The sequence below is a fragment of the Ostrinia furnacalis genome, unplaced genomic scaffold (assembly GCF_004193835.3).
Source record: "Ostrinia furnacalis isolate ACB-3 unplaced genomic scaffold, ASM419383v2 OfSCF1480, whole genome shotgun sequence".
Classification (NCBI taxonomy): Eukaryota; Metazoa; Arthropoda; class Insecta; order Lepidoptera; family Crambidae; genus Ostrinia; species Ostrinia furnacalis.
The window spans coordinates 48685-69372 of record NW_021131719.1 but is presented as its reverse complement, the minus strand read 5'-3'; the positions used below and the strand labels follow the sequence as shown (position 1 = coordinate 69372).

The 20688-nt window shown below is 43.8% G+C and overlaps 1 protein-coding gene and 1 long non-coding RNA gene across 2 annotated transcripts; both read right to left on the bottom strand.

Annotated features, from left to right (window-relative positions):
* Positions 1–1852: 1852 nt before the first annotated feature.
* On the bottom strand, positions 1853–18861 carry LOC114352917 (Protein transport protein Sec24AB). Its single transcript, XM_028304681.1, has 13 exons — positions 18837–18861; positions 16737–16924; positions 15708–15861; positions 14571–14728; positions 14095–14168; positions 13836–13987; positions 12920–13073; positions 11953–12128; positions 10549–10659; positions 9616–9800; positions 7246–7445; positions 6044–6280; positions 1853–4914 (listed from the first exon to the last, which is right to left on the bottom strand). Exons 1-13 carry the CDS (start codon positions 18859–18861, stop codon positions 4803–4805), a joined length of 1926 nt encoding a protein of 641 aa, XP_028160482.1. The 3' UTR covers positions 1853–4802.
* A 411-nt stretch (positions 18862–19272) lies between these two features.
* Positions 19273–20202, bottom strand: LOC114352914 (uncharacterized). The gene is made up of 3 exons (XR_003655896.1): positions 20114–20202; positions 19759–20055; positions 19273–19603 (listed from the first exon to the last, which is right to left on the bottom strand). It is a non-coding gene; the product is annotated as an uncharacterized LOC114352914 (long non-coding RNA).
* Between the last annotated feature and the right edge of the window lie 486 nt (positions 20203–20688).

Sequence of the window (20688 nt, the reverse complement as noted above, 5' to 3'; positions counted from 1 at the left end):
TTTCATGATTATTTTACAATTATTATTAGTTTTACTTATATTTATTTCAAGTTTATTTAAAAGAAAAAAATTGGAAACTTCTTCATTATTCAATCTTGCTTTGATGAAATCTTTTTCAATTTTCTTTACATGGTCATAACATCTGCACCAATTTGTGAGATATACCTGAAAACCCCGATAAAGCAGCTATTAAGTAAGAATAATATAAAAAAACCCAACCCTCCTTCTGACGCAGTTGGGTAATAAACTAAATGTATCAAAACATTTCAGTCCAACTTACTGTCAACTCGACGACGCGCTTTAGAATCAAAGATTTACTTTGAATTATGCCTTATTTTACAATTCACATTGAAAACAATATGCTTTGCTTGAACTTTTTCGACTTTTTCAGAAAAATAACAAATAGTCAAGAAGAGATTACAAAAATTTTGCAGCGGCTGACAGATTTCATAATTTTCTTTGACAGGTGACAGTTAAACCATAGACAATTGCCATATGAAAAACACACTTTTCCAATATTTTTGTTTGCCATGAGATTCTGGTACACCTATATTATGATTTTAAATTTATTATATTGAAACGAGTTACAAGGTTCTATGGGATTATGGAACGAAACTATGGGATTACGGAGTTCACTCAGACCCGCATTATGGAACGACGCCCAAAATTCGGTTCATACTGAACCATAATATGTTTCATCTAAGATTTTGGGATCGTTACATATTAAGGGTCATAATTATTACTAAGTAGTTTGTTTTCTCACTTCTAAGGCACCAGCTTTTTCACTTTTTCGTTATTTATTTGAATAACATAATTTATGTATTTCAGCACATACATTTTCGAATGTGTACAAAAATTATTTTTCTGAAATCTAATAAAAAGAGGAAAAATTATAAGAGAATCTGATGGACTCACCATCGGATAAATCGGATTCTCTTATAATTTGAAGTTTAGTGAATCCTTGGCTTTATTTTCTGAAAATAAACTCGAACTTTTTAAAGGCAGAAAATGCATTGGAAAGTCCTCTCTTGTTGCTAATGGCAATAATTTTATAGTCACTTCGTCTCATAATTTTGTTTTTAAAAAGATATTATGAAATGTTTTTTTGAAAAGTCGCTGCAAATCGCTTCTACGGCCTACGAACTATTCTCGCTTTAATTATTTAACTGTTTCCAGTGAGGATAAGATCAGTTTGCCAAGTATTGGAATAATCATAGCTTGTTCAACCACCTTTTTTACGATATCTCTCATTTAGAGCTTACACGTTGGCGTCACTGTCATCACTATAGATGCTGATATAGATGACCCACGCTGAACTGTCCCGCCAAACTCAATGACAGGGGGGCGCTACCATCGTCCAACTATATGGTTTCCAACATGGCAAAAATCGGAACTAGCGATCCGGTATTGACGGTGGCGCCCCACTGTCAATGTCATGCATAGAACAGTTCAGTATTTTGGAACTATACCCACGCTGAACTGTCCCACCAAACTCAATGACAGGGGGGCGCTACCATCGTCCAATTATATGGTTTCCAACATGGCAAAAATCGGAACCAGCAATCCGGTATTGACGGTGGCGCCCCGCTGTCAATGTCATGAATAGGACATTTCAGTATAATGGAACTATACCCCAGCAAGTGACAGAATATTATTTGACAGTGACGCCAACTGGTGAGCGCACATACAACAGCCCACATTTGTGCCCACATTTGTCACTATAAGTATTTATACCACCACTGTGGAAATCTACACACGAGTCTTAACTTGTGCATGGATTCAAACAGCATGGCCTGTGGTTGCACGATTGTACACCACAAATCAATCGGAGGAAGGTTCAAAACAACAGTCGGCTTATCCAACATGATTTTATTATATTTTATACACTAGCCAAGACTCGACTCTTCATGTAACAAAGAACGCAGCTCGTTTCAGTGTAAAACATTCTACCTACAATTTCATAAATAATATTTTTTTAATTTACAAACTTTTTAATATATCGAAGTTAAAATACATGGTTTAAAAAAATAAAATCATAGACACGACTAAGCACAGGGTTACAACAAAATTATAAACGATATTGTACGAAAAAAGAGTAAAGGTATGCGCAATGGACGCTTTAGGCATTCAAGGTACAGTCAACTCAAAAATATGTAGTCCCTAAAGATCTTATAGAAACACCTTACGAAACACATATTTATGTAGTGTACTACACGCTACGCTATTGAAGGATACAAAAAAATTATATAATATATTTTATACACGAAATCCATAACGAATTATACCAATAGTACATATACAATATACACAGAACATTTGCACGAATGCGAAATAAAGAAATAGCTGAACCAGTGCATTTATAAATATCTAATTTTAAACGAATGTAAATATACAAAAGGAATTTGATTCGACAGTCTATGTCAACCATTTTTTTATTGCGCATCCAATCGTCCATACATGCAACAATAAACCGCGACCTACCGCGACCTATTATAATTAATTTACAATAAACAAGATTAATATTGTCCAGTGTTCGATTACAACATAATTCATGTTCATAACGTCCCAAACAACCAACATTTAATAATCCTACGCTAACCTTAGCCTATCACATAAATAATTATACTATATCCGTAGTCGCTTCTCATGCTATGAATAAACCATAAAAATATCGATCACAAAAGCCGTATTTGTTTATTACAACATCTAAATGTTTTTGGTTCACTCCGACAAAAACGAAAAATAACATAGGTTGTAATTAACACCATATTTTATCTATAAGATTCCGTTACAAAGTGGATTATGTAATATAGCATTCATCATTTCATTCACCTAACCGTTCGCCTGTGCATCGAACACTGAACTCTAATTCTAAACAATATAATGTCTAAAATGTGATACAAAGTATAAGTGACGTCACACGCCAACAGCTGATGCCAACATATTCACAATATTGAACCTAAATGACACAATGCAAGTTCTGGACCTTCAGACAAGATGCTAACATGCTTTTCAAAGAACATCGGTTATAGTTTTCAGTCATTCTTCCGAACAGCGTTCTACTAACAATTTACAAAATAAGTTAGATGTATCGTTTTTTTTTGTGAATTATTGTAAGTCGTGGAACAATGTTCAGAAAACATCAAGAACTAACCCACTGACCCGCCGACACAAGTCGTCCACTTATGACATGTTGTTGGCGGACCTAGTGTGTGTCCTTAACCGTTTTTTTGCTTGTGTCGTGTCGTATCGAGTTAACAATAAGACAACGGGACGAAAAATATAGAAAGCATCTTATCCACGAGCGCCGTTTACAACTTAAGCAAGTTTCGAACGAAAACCAAAAATAACACACCGATACCTAGATTCGAGATAAATGTCCGTCAAGAAATTATATTTTGGTCCTTTGAGAGACTGGGCAATTAACGGTTTTCACATTGAGTGTACGCATAATTTCTGACAATGTTGTCGATGGTTCGACTGTCAGTTAACTAACTCGAATAACACTGGTCTGTAATTATGCTAAAAATATAGTAAATAGTCTAACAATTTAATCACTATTTCAATGGCAGGGAATTGTTCTGTACCTCTAGGTACTATCATGTGGATAAATTGTGGAAAAACATTATTATACTCTAAAACAGAAACTGGCAAATCTCTTAAAGGCCGACAAGCTGCTTCTTGGGGAACATTCACGTATAAAAATTAATTTTTATCACATTATGTACTATAAATTTCAATGTAGCCTCGTGACTTTATTGCTGCCGTAATTTGGAAACTGGCACGTTACTAAAAAAGTCTAAATATAGCGGACTAGTAATAATAGTAGACTGATAACGGCAACATTCGTATTCTCGGCTCTGTCTGTGTCACACATGATAGCATTTCGGAATGTGCGAGAGAGAGATTCAAAACTACAAACATCAGTAGCTTAACCCTTCAGGCACAATTATGATGAATTTCGGTCTCGCTTCAAGGTCAATAACCTCGTAATACTAAAGCTTCAAACACACCAACGCGTGCAGAACGCCATCGCCGGCGCGATCATAGGCCAATGCCAGGTGATTGATATTACCTTCTCTAGCTATCATGGTAAGATAGGCATAATCCACAGATGTGACATTGACGTTCTATAATATAAAACTTCAATCGAAAATAAGCATTTAACAATCCGCTAATTACTTGTACTAGTCTATGGGCGACGACCGCCATATTGAGGGGAAACTGGACTAAAAAATATTTTTGCAGAATATTGCTACAATATTGCATTTGCAGTAATATTTAGAAACTATAGACTTCGTCACTTGCATTTCAGTATGACAGCCGAGGCTTCACTTTTGTACGTACTAGTAAGTTAAAGCCACTTTCAGATAACTAGACAAAATACATATTTAGGCAAAAAAAAAATTGTCTATGAACAAAAAACAGACGAGAATATCGATAAAAACATGTTTCCAAATAACATAGCCTAAACTTAGTGAAATTACGAGAACAATGCAGGAGTCGTCAGTCATAAGAGAATATGTTAAAAAGTCTTAACAGCACTTTAAAATTTGGTTTCGTTCTAACGCTGAGATATAAACAACTTGACATCGAATAACACTGAGAAATGAATAACATCACACCGAACGGTTCTTGGAATAGTCAATTTATTTACACGTGTGAATAATTTATTCAGTGTCTGTGCGAATGTCGACCGCTTGCCATTTGCTCTCGCGGTACTCTAACTCAAGCCGGACTACGATGCGTGGGATGCGTCCCAACTCTGTCTCCGCGTAGGGTCCCCGCGGCGAAAGCATCTCTCATTTCACTTGGCTTTTGACGTGCTGCAAGAACTCGTAGTAGGAGAATGCGGACTCCACCCGGTCGTCCACTAGCCGGTCCGTGAACACTTGCCGCGACGGCGAATTGTCCCTGCGGATAAAATATTTTGTATTAAAAACTTTACAGTGCCACGAAATCTCATGAAAACCGGGAATAGTAAGTGCTATCGCGATGCAAGGTACATACAACGCCATCTCTTAATACTTTTATGAAGTTATGCAGGATCATTTATTGAATGGGGAAAAACATACATTACCGTGATGCAGAATAACTGCAGCGCCCTCTCTTGATATTTAAAAACTTTATTAGTGATGTGGTGTTATAGTACTAGTTAAATGTTCCTTTTATGTTTGCCTTTAAACTAATTAACTATTCAATTCCAATGTGTCCGAAAGTAGATGACCACCATGTCGGGTAGTTGGCTGAAGGGCCGAAGGTATCCGAAGAAGAACGAAAGACTGACTTGATAAAGCAATTGTAATGAGGGCTATCGTTTTAGCGCTCACCAGTTGGCGCCACTGTAGAGTAAGGTCCTGTCACTTGCTAGTAGCGAAGACAGTGGCGCCAACTGGTGAGCGCGAAAGTGGTAGGAGGACTATCGCATTTGCACTCATCAAGATGGCGCCACTGTAGAGTAAGGTCCTGTCAATCGCCAGGGGTGCCAACTGTTGAGTATAAAAACGATAGCCCTCATTACGTTCGCGCCTCGTCGGGCAGCTGGCTGCAGGCGGCCGAAGGTGCCCGACAGTGCCCGATGGTTGCCGAGCGTGCTGAATACTCACTTGACGAGCAGTATGTTGGCCGGGTACGGACGGTCGTCGTTCAGCTTGTCGATGAGCGAGTGCAGGGCGGCGGCGCCGTCGCTGTCGGGCAGCTGGCCGAAGGTGCCCGACAGTGCCCGAGCGTGCCCGACAGTGCCGTGCGTGCCCGACAGTGCCCGACAGTGCCCGACAATGCCCGACAGTGCCCGACAGTGCCCGAGCGTGGCCGAGCGTGCTGTGGGTACTCACTTGACGAGCAGTATGTTGGCCGGGTAGGGCCGGTCGTCGTTCAGCTTGTCGATGAGCGAGTGCAGGGCGGCGGCGCCGTCGCTGTCGGGCAGCTGGCCGAAGGTGCCCGACAGTGCCCGAGCGTGCCCGACAGTGCCCGTGCGTGCCCGACAGTGCCCGACTATGCCCAACAGTGCCCGACAGTGCCCGAGCGTGCTGTGGGTACTCACTTGACGAGCAGTATGTTGGCCGGGTAGGGACGGTCGTCGTTCAGCTTGTCGATGAGCGAGTGCAGGGCGGCGGCGCCGTCGCTGTCGACTGGCGGCAGGGACCGCGCCTCGTCGGGCAGCTGGCTGAAGGCGGCCACGCCGAATGTGTCGGACAGGAAGGCGGGGCTGACGCCGTGGCACACGTAGATGATCATCGTCTCGCCGTCGTCGAGAAGGTACGCGCCGTTTATATTTATCCTGAGGAATGAATTTTGGTAAGTTTAATTGAAGTGTAGTTATATGCTTAAATAAGCTTAAAGAGTACAATAAAGGTAATTTTAACTATCTTAGTCGTGAGATTCCATAGTATAATAGGACCATGTGTAGCGTTCGGCTGAATACCAAGCGGATATCTAGCGTCCAGCTGTGTAGCGTGAAACTGTGTAATGTGTGGCTGTTTAACGTGCGGCTAAATAGAATACGGCTGTGTAGCCTGCGGTTATGTAACGTTCAACTTTGTAGCGTCCAGGGCCGTCCTGCTGTGTAGCGTCCATACCGTGCACCTGTGTAGCGTCTTTATCGTGCACCTGTTAACCGTACAGCTGTGTAGAGTGCGCCTGTTAACCGTACACCTTTGTCCGTATCCAGCTATGTAGCGTGCAACTATGTAGCGTTCGGCTCTATACCGTACGCCTGTGTAGCACCCAACTATAGCTTTCAACTATTTAGCGCCCAAGTAATGTAGCGTTCAGCTGTGTAGCGTCCAACTATGTAGCGTCCAACTGTGAACCGTCCACTTGTGAACCGTCCAGCTATGTCCAGCTATAAACCGTTCACTTGTGAACAGTCCACCTGTGAACCGTCCACCTATGAACCGTCCAGCTGTGAACCGTCCACTTGTAAACCGTCCACCTATGTAGCGTCCACCTATACAGGGTGTTAGGTAAATGGGTATATGAGCCGACACTAGCCCATGTTAACATGGGCATATAAATGGTATGGTGAAGTCAGAAATTTGATATCATAATTTTATTTTTTTTAATTTTCATACAAAATAAATTTTATAAAATCCGATTTGTATGAAAATTATAATAATTAAAATGAAGATATCAATTTTCTGACTTCACCATACCATTTATATAACCATGTTAACATGGGCTAGTGTCGGCTCATATACCCATTTACCTAACACCCTGTATATCGTCCAGCTGTATCGTGCTCACCTCTCAGCCGACAGTTGCAGACGCGGCGGGTCGGGCGCGGCGTCTTCGTGCGCTTCGGGCGCGTGCGACAATAACTCGTGTATTGGATACAAGTCGGGATACACCGCGCGCAGTAGGCTGGATAGCGGTAGCGTCTTCATGTCGCACATGTCAGCTACTCGATCGTCTAGCCGTGTCGATGTGCCGGTGCGGAAGGCTCTCTGGAACATGAAAATTGTGATTCAGATAACGGAACTATTCAACTATTCACAATTTGAATTTAAGTTTGAATTTATTCCCACCTGCTGCAACTCCTGTGTATTTGTTTATTTATAATTCAAACATCTTAAAAGCTAACAAAATACAGGTTCCAAAGCGCTTATATGATTGTGTATCCAGGATCTACAGCTTGACCGTTAAAAACCCCAACCAGTGAAGGTTAAATTAGTCCGGGGGGAAAGTTAAACTGTTGAAACTGCATCGAAATTAATCAGAAGAACATTGGAGTTCGAAGTTAAGCTTCAACTTCCCTCCAATGGAGAGCGGAAAGTGGTTCAGATGAGACGTATTGTATTGCAATGCATTTCCTTTCCTTCCTATCCCAAAGTAATAATATGATGTCTTTGTTCCACAGTGGGCGTGTTTAGTTGTCATCCCACTCGCACTCTAACCCCGCGTAGTGCGGGGGAATGCACGCCGGCCGGCAGGTACCGACGAGGCTAGTGTCATCCCGCTCGCACTGAAGCTCCGTTATGTCCCGTCTCGCTCACTCACCCGCTTGAGCAGCACCAATGGATACAGCGGCAGTAGTCTTGCTCGACTAGACTAATGTTGACTAGACTAGACTAATGTTGTCTTGCTCGCACTCCAGCCCTGCTATACCCCGTCTCGCTCACTCACCCGTTTGAGCAGTGCCAATAGATACAGCCGCGCGCCGGCGGGGAGCCTCCAGCAAGGGTGTCATCCTGCTCGCACTCTATCGCCGCTGTGCTCTGTCTCACTCACTTACCCGCTTGAGCAGCGCCAGTAGATACAGCGGCAGTAGTCTCAACGAAGCAGGCGCGTGTAAGGCAGCCGAGTGTGCGCAGACGGAAAGGTTCTGCGCCAGTCTAGTGTCGTCCCGCTCGCACTCCAGCCCTGCTATACCCCGTCTCGCTCACTCACCCGCTTGAGCAGCGCCAGTAGATACAACGGGAACAGTCTCAACGAAGCAGGCGCGTGTATGGCGGCCGAGTGCGCGCCGACGGGAAGGCTCCGACGAGGCTAGTGTCGTCCCGCTCGCACTCCAGACCTACTATGTCCCGTCTCGCTCACTCACCCGCTTGAGCAGAGCCAGTAGATACAGCTCGCACTCCAGTCCTACTATACCCGCTTAAGTAGTGCCAATAGATGCATCGACAGTAGTAGCAATGAAGCAGGTGCGTGCAAGGCAGTCCGATGCGCGCCGACGGGAAGGTTCTGCGCCAGTCTAGAGTCATCCCGCTCACACTGTAGCACCGTTCAGGCGAGATTAGTGTCGTCCCGCTCGTACTCCAGTCCTACTATGCCCCGTCTCTCTCACTCACCCGCTTAAGTAGTGCCAATAGATGCATCGGCAGTAGTAGCAGTGAAGCAGGCGCCGGCGAGGCTAGTGTCATCCTGCTCGCACTCTATCCCCGCTGTGCTCTGTCTCACTCACTCACCCGCTTGAGCAGCGCCAGTAGATACAGTAGTCTCAGCGAAGCTGGCGCGTGTAAAGCGGCAGAATGAGGTCCCGGCAAGGCTCATGTCGTCCCGCTTGCACCCTATAACTCTGTCTCACTCACCCGCTTGAGCAGCGCCAGTAGATACAACGGCAGCAGTCTCAACGAAGCGGGCGCGTGCAAGGCGGCGGAATGAGCACCGACGGGAAGGTTCCGACGAGGCAAGTGTCGTCCCGCTCGCACCCTATAACTCTGTCTCACTCACCCGCTTGAGCAGCGCCAGTAGATACAGCGGCAGTAGTCTCAACGAAGCGGGCGCGTGTAAGGCAGCCGAATGAGCGCCGACGGGAAGGTTCTGTGTCAATCTAGTGTCGTCCCGCTCGCACTCCAGTCCTACTATGCCCCGTCTCGCTCACTCACCCACAGTCTCAACGAAGCAGGCGCGTGTAAGGCGGCAGAATGCGCTCACTCACCCGTTTGAGCAGTGCCAATAGATACAGCCGCGCGCCGGCGGGGAGCCTCCAGCAAGGCTAGTGTCATCCTGCTCGCACTCTATCCCCGCTGTGCTCTGTCTCACTCACTCACCCGCTTGAGCAGCGCCAGTAGATACAGCGGCAGTAGTCTCAACGAAGCAGGCGCGTGTAAGTTCTGCGCCAGTCTAGTGTCGTCCCGCTTGCACTCTATCCCCGCTGTGCTCTGTCTCACTCACCCGCTTAAGTAGTGCCAATAGATACAGCGGCAGTAGTCTCAACGAAGCGGGCGCGTGTAAGGCGGCCGAATGTGCGCCGACGGGAAGGTTCTGCGCCAGTCTATGGGCAGACAGCACGTCTACTGCTACGTTGATGAGCGCCTCTCGCGCTTCCGACATCGACGCTGATACGCAGCGGTCCACCGCTGGAAGACAAACGAAAAAGAACTTTATCTTATGACTATTAAATTAAGAGTGGTTACAGAGTATTCAACAAGCGACCTCGACGCTAATACGCATCGGTCCACCGCTGGAAAAGAAACGAAAATGAACCTTATGACTTCTAAAGCCTGGTCCGTGAGCAGGTAGCATTTTGTCCAATGGCCCCTAGCTACCCATCCTTATCGCTCGCGCGTAATTATGTTGCTATCGCGCTCGCACACTCACTGCGGGTGCCAATCGCACAGTCGTGACAGCAATATAATCACGCGCGAGTGATAAGGATGGGTAGCTAGGGGTCATTGGACAAAATTCTACGTGCTCACGGACCGGGCTTTAGATATACTTCTGAGGCTTCTACCACACCAACGCATGCAGATCGATATAGGCATGAGGGGTTAAACTTCGGCCAAACCAATGCGTGCAGCTCGTGTCGGCAATGGCGATCACTGCGCGTGCTTATATCGCCGAGACAAATGTGAACGTTGATGTGAACTCATCGCTACAAATTCATACACATCTGATCGCCATCGCACGCGTTGGTTTGGCCGAATCTTTACAGACCATTCGACCACCGGCGTATGCCTCGACATGCATCTGTCTACCGCTAGAGACGCGAAATGGAAACTTATGACTGCTAAATATAAAAGGTACAACATCCCATTGAATTTTGAACTTTGTATCTTAAGCGTAAAGTGCAAAATCGATTGAAATTACTTATAAGGTCGAACTCACCCATTTTAGCCAGTAATCCTATGATGCACTGCTGGTCAGCAGCGTGTAAAACGTCGGGTAGCGTGCTGGCGATCGGCAGCGCCATCGTGTGCACTCGTATCCGCCTTTCGCCTGCAAATGTAACACTTATTTAGAGATAAATAAAGCGCAAATTGGAATGATATTTCACGTGGAATTTTATGTTCTTGTAATGTGACCTATTTTGCGACAAAAAAACGAGTGCAGTGTGTAACATCACTGGTCAATAAATAAACTGACCGCAGCAATCGCGCGTTCTTATTTATATGGATGAACATTGCAGTAAGACCGCCACGCTCTACTCGCGCGAAACTTGACGGTAACGGTGTTTTAAGGCTCTTATGTAGTATCTTGAGATGTCTAAAACTGGCCAAGTGCGAGTCTGACTCGCGCACCGAGGGTTCCGTACAAACCTGTTGGTTTTGTATTACATCGGTATTAAGGACGTGAAGTAGTGACCCGCTTTATTTTTACTGGAAATAGCCATTTTTTTTGTACTTTCGGCCAAGCCGGAATTTAATAATTATTTTTCCAAGCTTAGCACAAATTTTCTGAACGTGTGCCATGGAGTTTATCTTAGTTTTAAATGACGTAGGGTTTCTTACGGTCCTCTTTCGGACTATACTGGTTAGTTTTAGATTTTTGCCTTTTGACGTTTCAAAATCGTGGGACTATAAAGCCTTGATCACACGTACCGAAGAAACGGGCGAGACAGTGCTCTCGGCCGAGTTCTCGGTGTGTATGAACATTACGCCGAGTGCTCGGCGGAGCGCTCCAGTATGTGACTCGCTCACCCAACTGTCTCGACCGAGTAAACATTTTACTGTCTCGACTAATCGGTACGTGTGATCAAGGCTTAAGTTAATTCTGACAGGTCACAATCACAGTAGGGATGGAGTAGTGTCAGTATATTCAAGTATCGATTACCTTTGCTGCTGGTGTAGAGCAGCGCCGCCTGGAAGCAGACCTGCTGCAGGTCGGCCAGCGACTCGTCCACGGCCAGCTGCATGCCGAAGCCCGCTCCAGCGACACGTCGGGCAGCGATAGCAGGTCCCTAGCTCCCTACAGCAGACACAGTACCTTTGCTGCTGGTGTAGAGCAGCGCCGCCTGGAAGCAGACCTGCTGCAGGTCGGCCAGCGACTCGTCCACGGCCAGCTGCATGCCGAAGCCCGCTCCAGCGACACGTCGGGCAGCGATAGCAGGTCCCTAGCTCCCTACAGCAGACACAGTACCTTTGCTGCTGGTGTAGAGCAGCGCCGCCTGGAAGCAGACCTGCTGCAGGTCGGCCAGCGACTCGTCCACGGCCAGCTGCATGCCGAAGCCCGCTCCAGCGACACGTCGGGCAGCGATAGCAGGTCCCTAGCTCCCTACAGCAGACACAGTACCTTTGCTGCTGGTGTAGAGCAGCGCCGCCTGGAAGCAGACCTGCTGCAGGTCGGCCAGCGACTCGTCCACGGCCAGCTGCATGCCAAAGCCCGCGTCCGGCGACACGTTGGGAAGCGATAGCAGGTCCGTGGACCGCACGAAGAAGTTGCCGTGGAACGTGTGGATCGATATGCCTCTGCAATATAAACATTAATGTTTATGGAACGTTAACTTATTAATTTTGATTCCGTATATCATTCGGTAAAAGTAAAGTTACATTAACTCAAACGCCTGCGCAACATCAACGCGGTACACCAACTCTTTCTAAACTAAATAACACGACGTCAGCGCTGCGTAGATTCGGCGTTCGACAATCGCTCAGTAGTCAGTTTGGCTCGCAGCTACACTGAGCCACCGCCGCTAAGAAATGACGATGTTACATCGACATTCGAAAGACTTGTGGACAGGCCTTAGTCGAAGAACAGATATGCGGCAACAGAGTTCCCGAGTAGACTACAACACGGCAAGGGTAACGCAGTTAAGTGGCTTTCCAGCTAGATGAAGTGATCACTTATGAAATGTCGCTGGCAGAAGCTGGATGCGACTAACCGAATATGGACTAAAGCCTGGTCCGTGAGCACGTAGAATTTTGTCCAATGACCCCTAGCTACTCATCCTCATCGCTCGCGCGTAATTATATTGCTGTCGCGACTGTGCGACTGGCACCCGCAGTGAGTGTGCGAGCGCGATAGCAACATAATTACGCGCGAGCGATAAGGATGGGTAGCTTGGGGTCATTGGACAAAATTCTACGTGCTCACGGACCAGACTATAGTAAAATGTCGTTTAGTGGGAGGTCCTTTTGTCACTAAATGCATAAAGTGGATTGCCGTGGGAAAGGGCCCTAAGTCATGGTATATTCATATACATGGTAATCTGTTTATTGTTTCACTTTATGTTTTCCAAACAAAATAAAATAATACTGACCTCGTACATCGCACCCTCATGACAGCCTCGAATCCAATCTTCCTGGTCAAGTATCGCGCGAACATTCGCGTGAGTTGATCGGCCTGCCACGTGCGGCTGGCACGAAATAGTGGGATATGGTACACCGTGCCCGCACTGAACTTGCTCATGCCGCCTAGAATTGAACAATAATGTATAGTGGACAGGTTCAGTTATAATTTGGGACCTTGTGTAGTTGTAATAAAGGCGATTTTGCAACAGGAATGCAATGCATAGTCTAATGAGCTGTCTTCCGTACATTTAAATTTTGAGACATTATTTTTATTTATGATTTTCCATTAAACATTAGTTCGTTCGTTTCAGCCGAATGACGTCCACTGCTGGACAAAGGCCTCCTCCAAGGTTTGCCACAATGAACAGTCTTGTGTGGTCGAGTGGCGACCACGGGCTGGAAGACGTAGCGTGGGCAGGCCTCTTACTAGGTGGACGGACGATCTGGTGAAGGTCGCGGGAAGAGCCTGGATGCGAAACATTAGTATGGAAAAGCAAAGCCGGAAAACGCAGCGTGGGACGTCCACCCACAAGGTGGACCGACGACATCATAAAGGTAGCAGGAAGACGCTGGACGCAGGCCGCAAACGGGCAATATGGAAAGCATTGGGGGAGGCCTATGTTCAGCAGTAGATGTCCTATGGCTGAGATGATGATGATGAATATGGAAAAAATGGTACGAATTTATATGATTTTTTGTATTGAAAGTATTGTAACTGTGAAATAACAATGTTTTAAATAGTCTAAAGATACAAGGTATATTTGCTATGTAGCCTACGCCGCTATGTTCATCTTCCATCTATCTTAAGTCAATATGACAAAATACTATAGCTTTGCTAATATAATAATCAAGTAATCCTCTAACAAAAAAAAATAGGCTACTTACTAAGCGTAGCAAGGTCTGAGTACTGCGAGTTTAGTAGAAATAGGTCGACAGCCACTTGCGCGCCGCTGCAGTCCAAAGCTAGTCGTTTGTAGAAATCTGTTGCTGGGTTTAGATGCGCCACATCTTTGGAAGACCGCGCGTTCGGGTCCTCTCTGGAAACCACAATTTGAACTTTAACTATGTAGCAATAAGGTTTCGTTTAATAATTTTAAATATTTCAGTAGAAAAATACATAGTAAATGAAAGTTTAAATTATTACCTTGGTTGTAACGAGCCGGGCCCAACGTTTGGTAAACACGTTTGGAATACCGTTATCCGTCCTCCAGTCGGTGCCTATAAAATCGAAAAATAAAGAATTTATTCATTATACACACACTAACACACAAAACATTAGTCGTTTGCGTTACGTATCGTGTGTTTAAAAAGGTAACTTAAATTTTTTTTAGCTAAAAAAATTTTTTAATTAATAATCTTAGTTTCTACTGGATACAGGTCGCTCATTATGGAAATCATTGAGGGAGGTCTATGTTCAGACGTCCTGTAGCTGACATGATGATGATGATTATGATGAATCTGTTTCTGGCTTGATGATTTTTTACACCCTGTATGCGTTTAAGAACCAAAGAAATGCACGGAATGCTCTTGGATGCGGGCAGCGTAGGACCGGACACCCGAAGACCTTTTTCCAGCAGTGGATAACCATTGCTGAAACCGTAAAGTAACGTATGTATTTACCATGAGCTTGTAAGCGGCTTGCAGCGCTGCCCCCAATGCGGAAGCAGGGACGCCAGGCGCTGAGTACCGCTGCGGTAGAACGGTCAGTAACTCCTTGATCATCTCACGCCGCTCTCCCAAGTTTACTAACAGGGATTCCGGGGATGGTAGGAATACGTCTGAAACAGATCATAAACATACTCGAAAACTATTTTTAGGTAAATTACAAGTCTCTAAATCAATTCGAAGTTTAATAGGCAGGTTTGAGGCGTGAGCGGCCATGACCTCTTTTTGCTAAGACGTCACGTCGCAAAAGAAGGTCACGGAGCGAAAGCGCGAGGAAGATCCAAATGCTCGCTCTCCCTCAAATCGACGACGACGGACGGGTCAGAGGAGACGACAATATAATAGAATGGACTTTATTGAACTATTTGTATAATCGTTTTCTGTCTCCTTTCCTCGGTGGCAGCCTTTAAGACCCGCCTAGAAATACTATGATAGCTGAAGGTTTGAATCGAATTCCTATAGTTCCTCCCATTTAAGGCGACTGACGGAACCCCACCGTATTTTAGTTCGTATGCCTCGCCTTTCTATGAAGTGAGCTTATATGACAGTTCGCTAACATACAGACAGTCGGCACTCTTTAGATATAGAACGCCAAAAAGCATTTTGCAAGATAAAGTCCGGTCACGCTCGTACACTCACTGCGGCCGCCCGTCGCACAGTCGCGACAGCAATATAATTACGCACGAGTTTAGGGTCATTGGACGACATTCTATCTACACGGCGACCGAACTTTAGTTAAGTGCAGTCTCTTTTTTTTATTTCTTCCTTGTTTCGTGTGGTATACAATAAAGCGTTTATCAATCTACATACCGTCGATGTCGAGCACGGTCATCTCCTTGGGGCGCGTGAGGCCGTCGCTCATGAGGTAGTAGTGCACGTGCGCGTCGAACACAGAAGCCGGTCTGCCTTCAGAGTGTCGCATAGCACCTGCGGTAGTGTCTGCCTACGTACCGTCGATGTCGAGCACGGTCATCTCCTTGGGGCGCGTGAGGCCGTCGCTCATGAGGTAGTAGTGCACGTGCGCGTCGAACACAGAAGCCGGTCTGCCTTCAGAGTGTCGCATAGCACCTGCGGTAGTGTCTGCCTACGTACCGTCGATGTCGAGCACGGTCATCTCCTTGGGGCGCGTGAGGCCGTCGCTCATGAGGTAGTAGTGCACGTGCGCGTCGAAGCACACGAAGCCGATCTGTGTGCGCGCGTCCCCGGGGAGGTTTTCTAGCTGCGCCTTCAGCGTGTCGCATACCACCTGCGGAACAAACACACATTTATTTTACTACGTAATTTTACTACGTAACGATCCCCGAATCAAGCCCAACCCTCAAATCAGCAGTAGCCGATAACGTTGGATTATTATTGCCATACATTTCACAAGCGGTGCCCCGCGATGTTACCCGTGGTAAAACGTAGCCTATGTGTCAATCCAGGGTGCATTTATCTAACTCAATACCAAATTTTATTAAAATCGCTTCAGCCGTTTAGACGTGACGAAGTAATAAACATACACACTAACTTAACTTTCGCCTTTATAAATTAGTGTGATATGATATAGTGTGATTACCTTACAACTCACAATCTAGTTATGTTGTTTATATTGATGCTGCTTCCTATATATTTCGGTCATGGCGGCCACTTCGAATTTTAGTAGGATTAGCGCATTGACGAGGATACTGGTTCCTACAAAATTTTGGCCATGGCGACACTTCGACTCTTCGTCAGTTTGCATTTGGCGCTAGCCTAGCACGCTCGAAAACGGCTCATGTAGTCAAGACATTCGGCGATGAATACCTGCTCGCAGCCTAACCAGGCATTAAGTGGGATTCTTTCTGCCAGAAAAAATAAAGCCGCTAAAAGATTAGCTGCAATATCACAATTATGGATATCCAATATTATTGTGNGTCCATCAGGAACAGATAGACGGCCGGCTGCGGAGGCCGCAGCATGTATTCGCCAGGCGCGATGAACTCTATCGTGGACTGTGGCGTCTCACCTGCAAGTATCCAGAGTCCCGCGCTATCTGCGACACGTCCAACAGGAACAGATAGACGGCCGGCTGCGGAGGCCTCAGCATAATAATATATTCCGCGGGCGCAATGAACTCTATCGTAGACTGTGGCGTCTCACCTGCAAGTATCCAGAGTCCCGCGCTATCTGCGACACGTCCATCAGAAACAGATAGACGGCCGGCTGCGGAGGCCGCAGCATGTATTCACCAGGCGCGATGAACTCTATCGTGGCCGACTTGATCTCGGGCCGCCGGGTCGGGTCGCCGTACGACTTGCTCACCGGGTCGTATTGGAACTCTTCTGGCACTGTAACATAATGGTCAACACTAATAAGTATAATCTTGAAATAGGATGACGAATTAATCACAGAGCTCTATTCAACGCCGTGCGTTCGATTTGCTGCTTCACTTAAGCAAGCATCGTTTGTGAATACGGGCGTTAGTTTATTCATTTTGCTCTTAATTCTTTAAAAAATCATCCACAGAGGTAAAGAAAACACTACATAAGGTAACATAGTAATCCCTGATGACCAATCATTCTGAGACTCGTCTCTAAACAACACTCAAATATGAATCTAATATCATAAATATCCAGGCCTATGGATTGGTCCAATTTAACCAATGATGGGCTTGAATCCAAGCATGATTTTCAGTGAAGACCAAAAATAATTTTGAGGGCAAAAAGATGAACCCAAAAGGTGTAATTGGATCGCAATATATAATATTGCAACATAAGTTATTGTAGTTGAATTTGTAGTTAAAAGCTTTTTATTTAAACTGTGAACTGCATTGCATAGTCGCACTAAAACCACTAAAACATAAAATAAATTGATACAAAAACTCATTATTCCTTCGTTTGAAACATGTGGAACGCTAGATTTATGAAGATAAAACATGTATAATATGGCTATTCACTCATTCAAATTACCGTATCGTACTGTAACAACACGCGCCGCCAACTATTTAGTATTGTTTTAATTGCGTCACACTTTAATATCGTATTTTGACTACGTGATTTTGAATATCATTTTGCTTCTTATACTTATTTATTTCCTTTTAACAGGACGTTGGCGAAATAATACCAACCTTTTTTTAAAAACATTATTTTATCTTGCATACAAGTTCCTAATTTATGTTATTTATATACTTTAGTTTTGCAGAACTTATTTTGCTTGTCTATAGATTGACCTCGAAATCTATTCGAGATTTCAATATAATGCTATAAGCTGGACTATCAATTTACAGAACTATTGCGGTTTATCAAACTCTTTCAAATAAATACCTTTCTTTGTTTCTTTTTCTTTCTTTTTAAGTTTTATTCAAGCTTAATTTATTCGAACTCAAGTGCAAGTTTAGTGCTTGTTATCGTGTAAATATCAATTACATATACGTAAATGTCGGTACTGTCTCTATTTATAGTTGTAAAAAAATCGAAAGTGAACTCCCAAATTAGATAGCATAGTAGGTTAGGTATCAACGTTTAAATTGATAAAGACAATTAGCGCTTTAGCCTTTTATCACTAATTGAACCATTATCAAACGAAATTTAAACATTCGAAGATCAACAAACTTAGTCGGCATTATAAATCATATCCATATTAACGCACTATCTATAATTGCAATTTATTATCTACGAAACGATGTACAATGTATGGTGTTTAATAGAGCGAACATTAGTATACAGGGTGTTAGGTAAATGGGTATATGAGNCTATCTTTGAGCCAAAGGGAAGTTAAATATAATTTGAAATATTTAGATAGAACTAAAGGTGCAGGTCCCGACGGCATTCCTTCTTTGTTTGCGGCCCAATGCTACGACTGTTTGTCTTTGCCGTTGACCATCATATTTAACGCTTCTCTGTCCACGGGAGTATTTCCCTCTATCTGGAAGGAAGCAAGAATCATTCCGATTTTCAAGTCCGGTGACGCTGCTTCTGTGAAAAACTACCGACCCATCTCTATACTGTCAGTTTTTAGCAAGGTATTCGAGTCCTTAGTCTGCCCTTATTTATCGTGCCACATAAAACACTTGATTTCACCTCAGCAATCTGGCTTCNACTAAATAAATTATTATTATTTTAATTTTTGGACAGCCCTACGATCGCGCAACTCCCTCCTAGGTCAAACGTGGTCAAACGGTATTTCATTCACAAATTTTGACGCGAGTCGGCACCGCCCACTTTTATTATTACTTTTGTTTTGAACCAATTCTTCACTTACCTCTTTTTATTGACTCTGCAAGCATTCCAAGGTAATCAGGGGGTAACACTTCACTCTAATTCACAAAACGAATCGCAACACATCTATCACATCCATCCACTCACTTATTCACCTTCCCACGCTTTCAAGTGACCTGGTAGGTTCTTGTAGTGAAATCCTATTTTCAAGAACGGGATCTCCGGGTCTCCCTTCGGTGGTATGGTGGTGTCGATTCACCCACCCGCGAAAACATTAAGATACAAGGCATCGTGGAACGGAAGGTCTCCCGGGCATAAATCGTTCATCACACTAAAGAAGACACAAAATCCTATTGCACCAACACCACTCAACACACATTACCATAATTTCACTGTATTACTTAGCTATTTGAATATCTAATTATCCAGAACGTCAACAACAAAACATCGCAACGAACGCAAATTATTTACTACACAAAGTCCTATTGCACCAACACCACTCAACACACATCACCATAATTTCACTGTATTACTTAGCTATTTGAATATCTAATTATCCAGAACGTCAACAACAAAACATCGCAACGAACGCAAATTATTTACTGACAAAATAATGTAAACAAATAAACATGGCCGCATGGCGCATGCGCGGTGCAACTAGTGCGGGGTCATTATTTTTTCCATAAAATCGGTAATCGATATTGATATTACATAAATTCGATTAAAATATCAAATTGTTTGAAAACCATCTGAGTAATCAATAGGAATGTCTTAAAATCAATTATCGATTAATTGATAGATCCTACCTACCTGAAATCGCTCATACTATCGATGGGTCTAAATTAGTTTAACGATACCATTGCATTGATAGAAGACATTGAAAAAAAAAACAAGACAGTTTTATTTGGTAAATTAAGAAAACCGTAATCTGCCATGCTTTTGGAAANTTGATAGAGCCTACCTACCTGAAATCGCTCATACTATCGATGGGTCTAAATTAGTTTAACGATACCATTGCATTGATAGAAGACATTGAAAAAAAAACAACACAGTTTTATTTGGTAAATTAAGAAAACCGTAATCTGCCATGCTTTTGGAAATGTTTTAGCTAAATTTGCGATAAACGCTGTTATTTTTCTTAGAAAATATGATATTTTATTAACGATAATATGAGTGATTGGGTGGCCTTTCGATAGGCTATTGATAGACAATCGGCAAGACTACTGTACTGACCAACTGGATTGTAATTACGGCACCTCGACCTTCATTAGTCAATCATNGGCACTGTAATTACGACACTTTGACCTCAGACGACTCGACCTTCATTAGTCAATCATGAAATGAAAACTTAACCCCAACCACAATTAATGGCACCTAAATTTATTATTTGTAGAAAAAAAATCCTTCAACGATTTTTATTGAACACGTGAAAAATCTTAATCGATTTTTTGCCTTCAATGTCACCTCCTTANAGGGTTCCAGGAGCAACCTGGGTCACCATGCCACCATGAATAGGCTTCAGAGGCAATATAATAGGTGCAGTAAGGAGGGAGATATAGATATCTTTTCTGACTCGCTGGGGAAATTTAAGAAAAAAATACAACTCTCATTTGCACATGTGTCCGTTTAGCCAAGATCTGCCAGTTAAATATGAGGTTTAAAATTGCTCTGAATAGAAATAAATCGAATATTGTGTCAAAATCAGCTGTACGTTTAAGTTTCACATTCTGTCAAAGTCCACTTTTGCATGCCGTGGCAGCCTGTAATTAAGATAGCACCTAGTCCTAAGACAAAATTATGTATGTAAACCCCTTTGCTTGAATTTGTGTCTGTCTTGTTGGTTGTCCTAATTAAATAAATAAATAAATAAATAAATAAGATAGATGAAGGGGGTA

Bases quoted from the DNA above. Each gene is read 5' to 3' on its own strand.
- LOC114352917 (XM_028304681.1), bottom strand. From the start codon at position 18,861: ATGCTTGCAGAGTCAATAAAAAGAG. The intron at 14,729-15,707 runs GTACGTAGGCAG...GATCTGTTTCAG, and splicing joins GACCGTGCTCGACATCGACG to ACGTATTCCTACCATCCCCG. The intron at 7,446-9,615 runs GTGAGTGAGACA...TTCATGTTCCAG, and splicing joins TATTGGCACTACTTAAGCGG to AGAGCCTTCCGCACCGGCAC.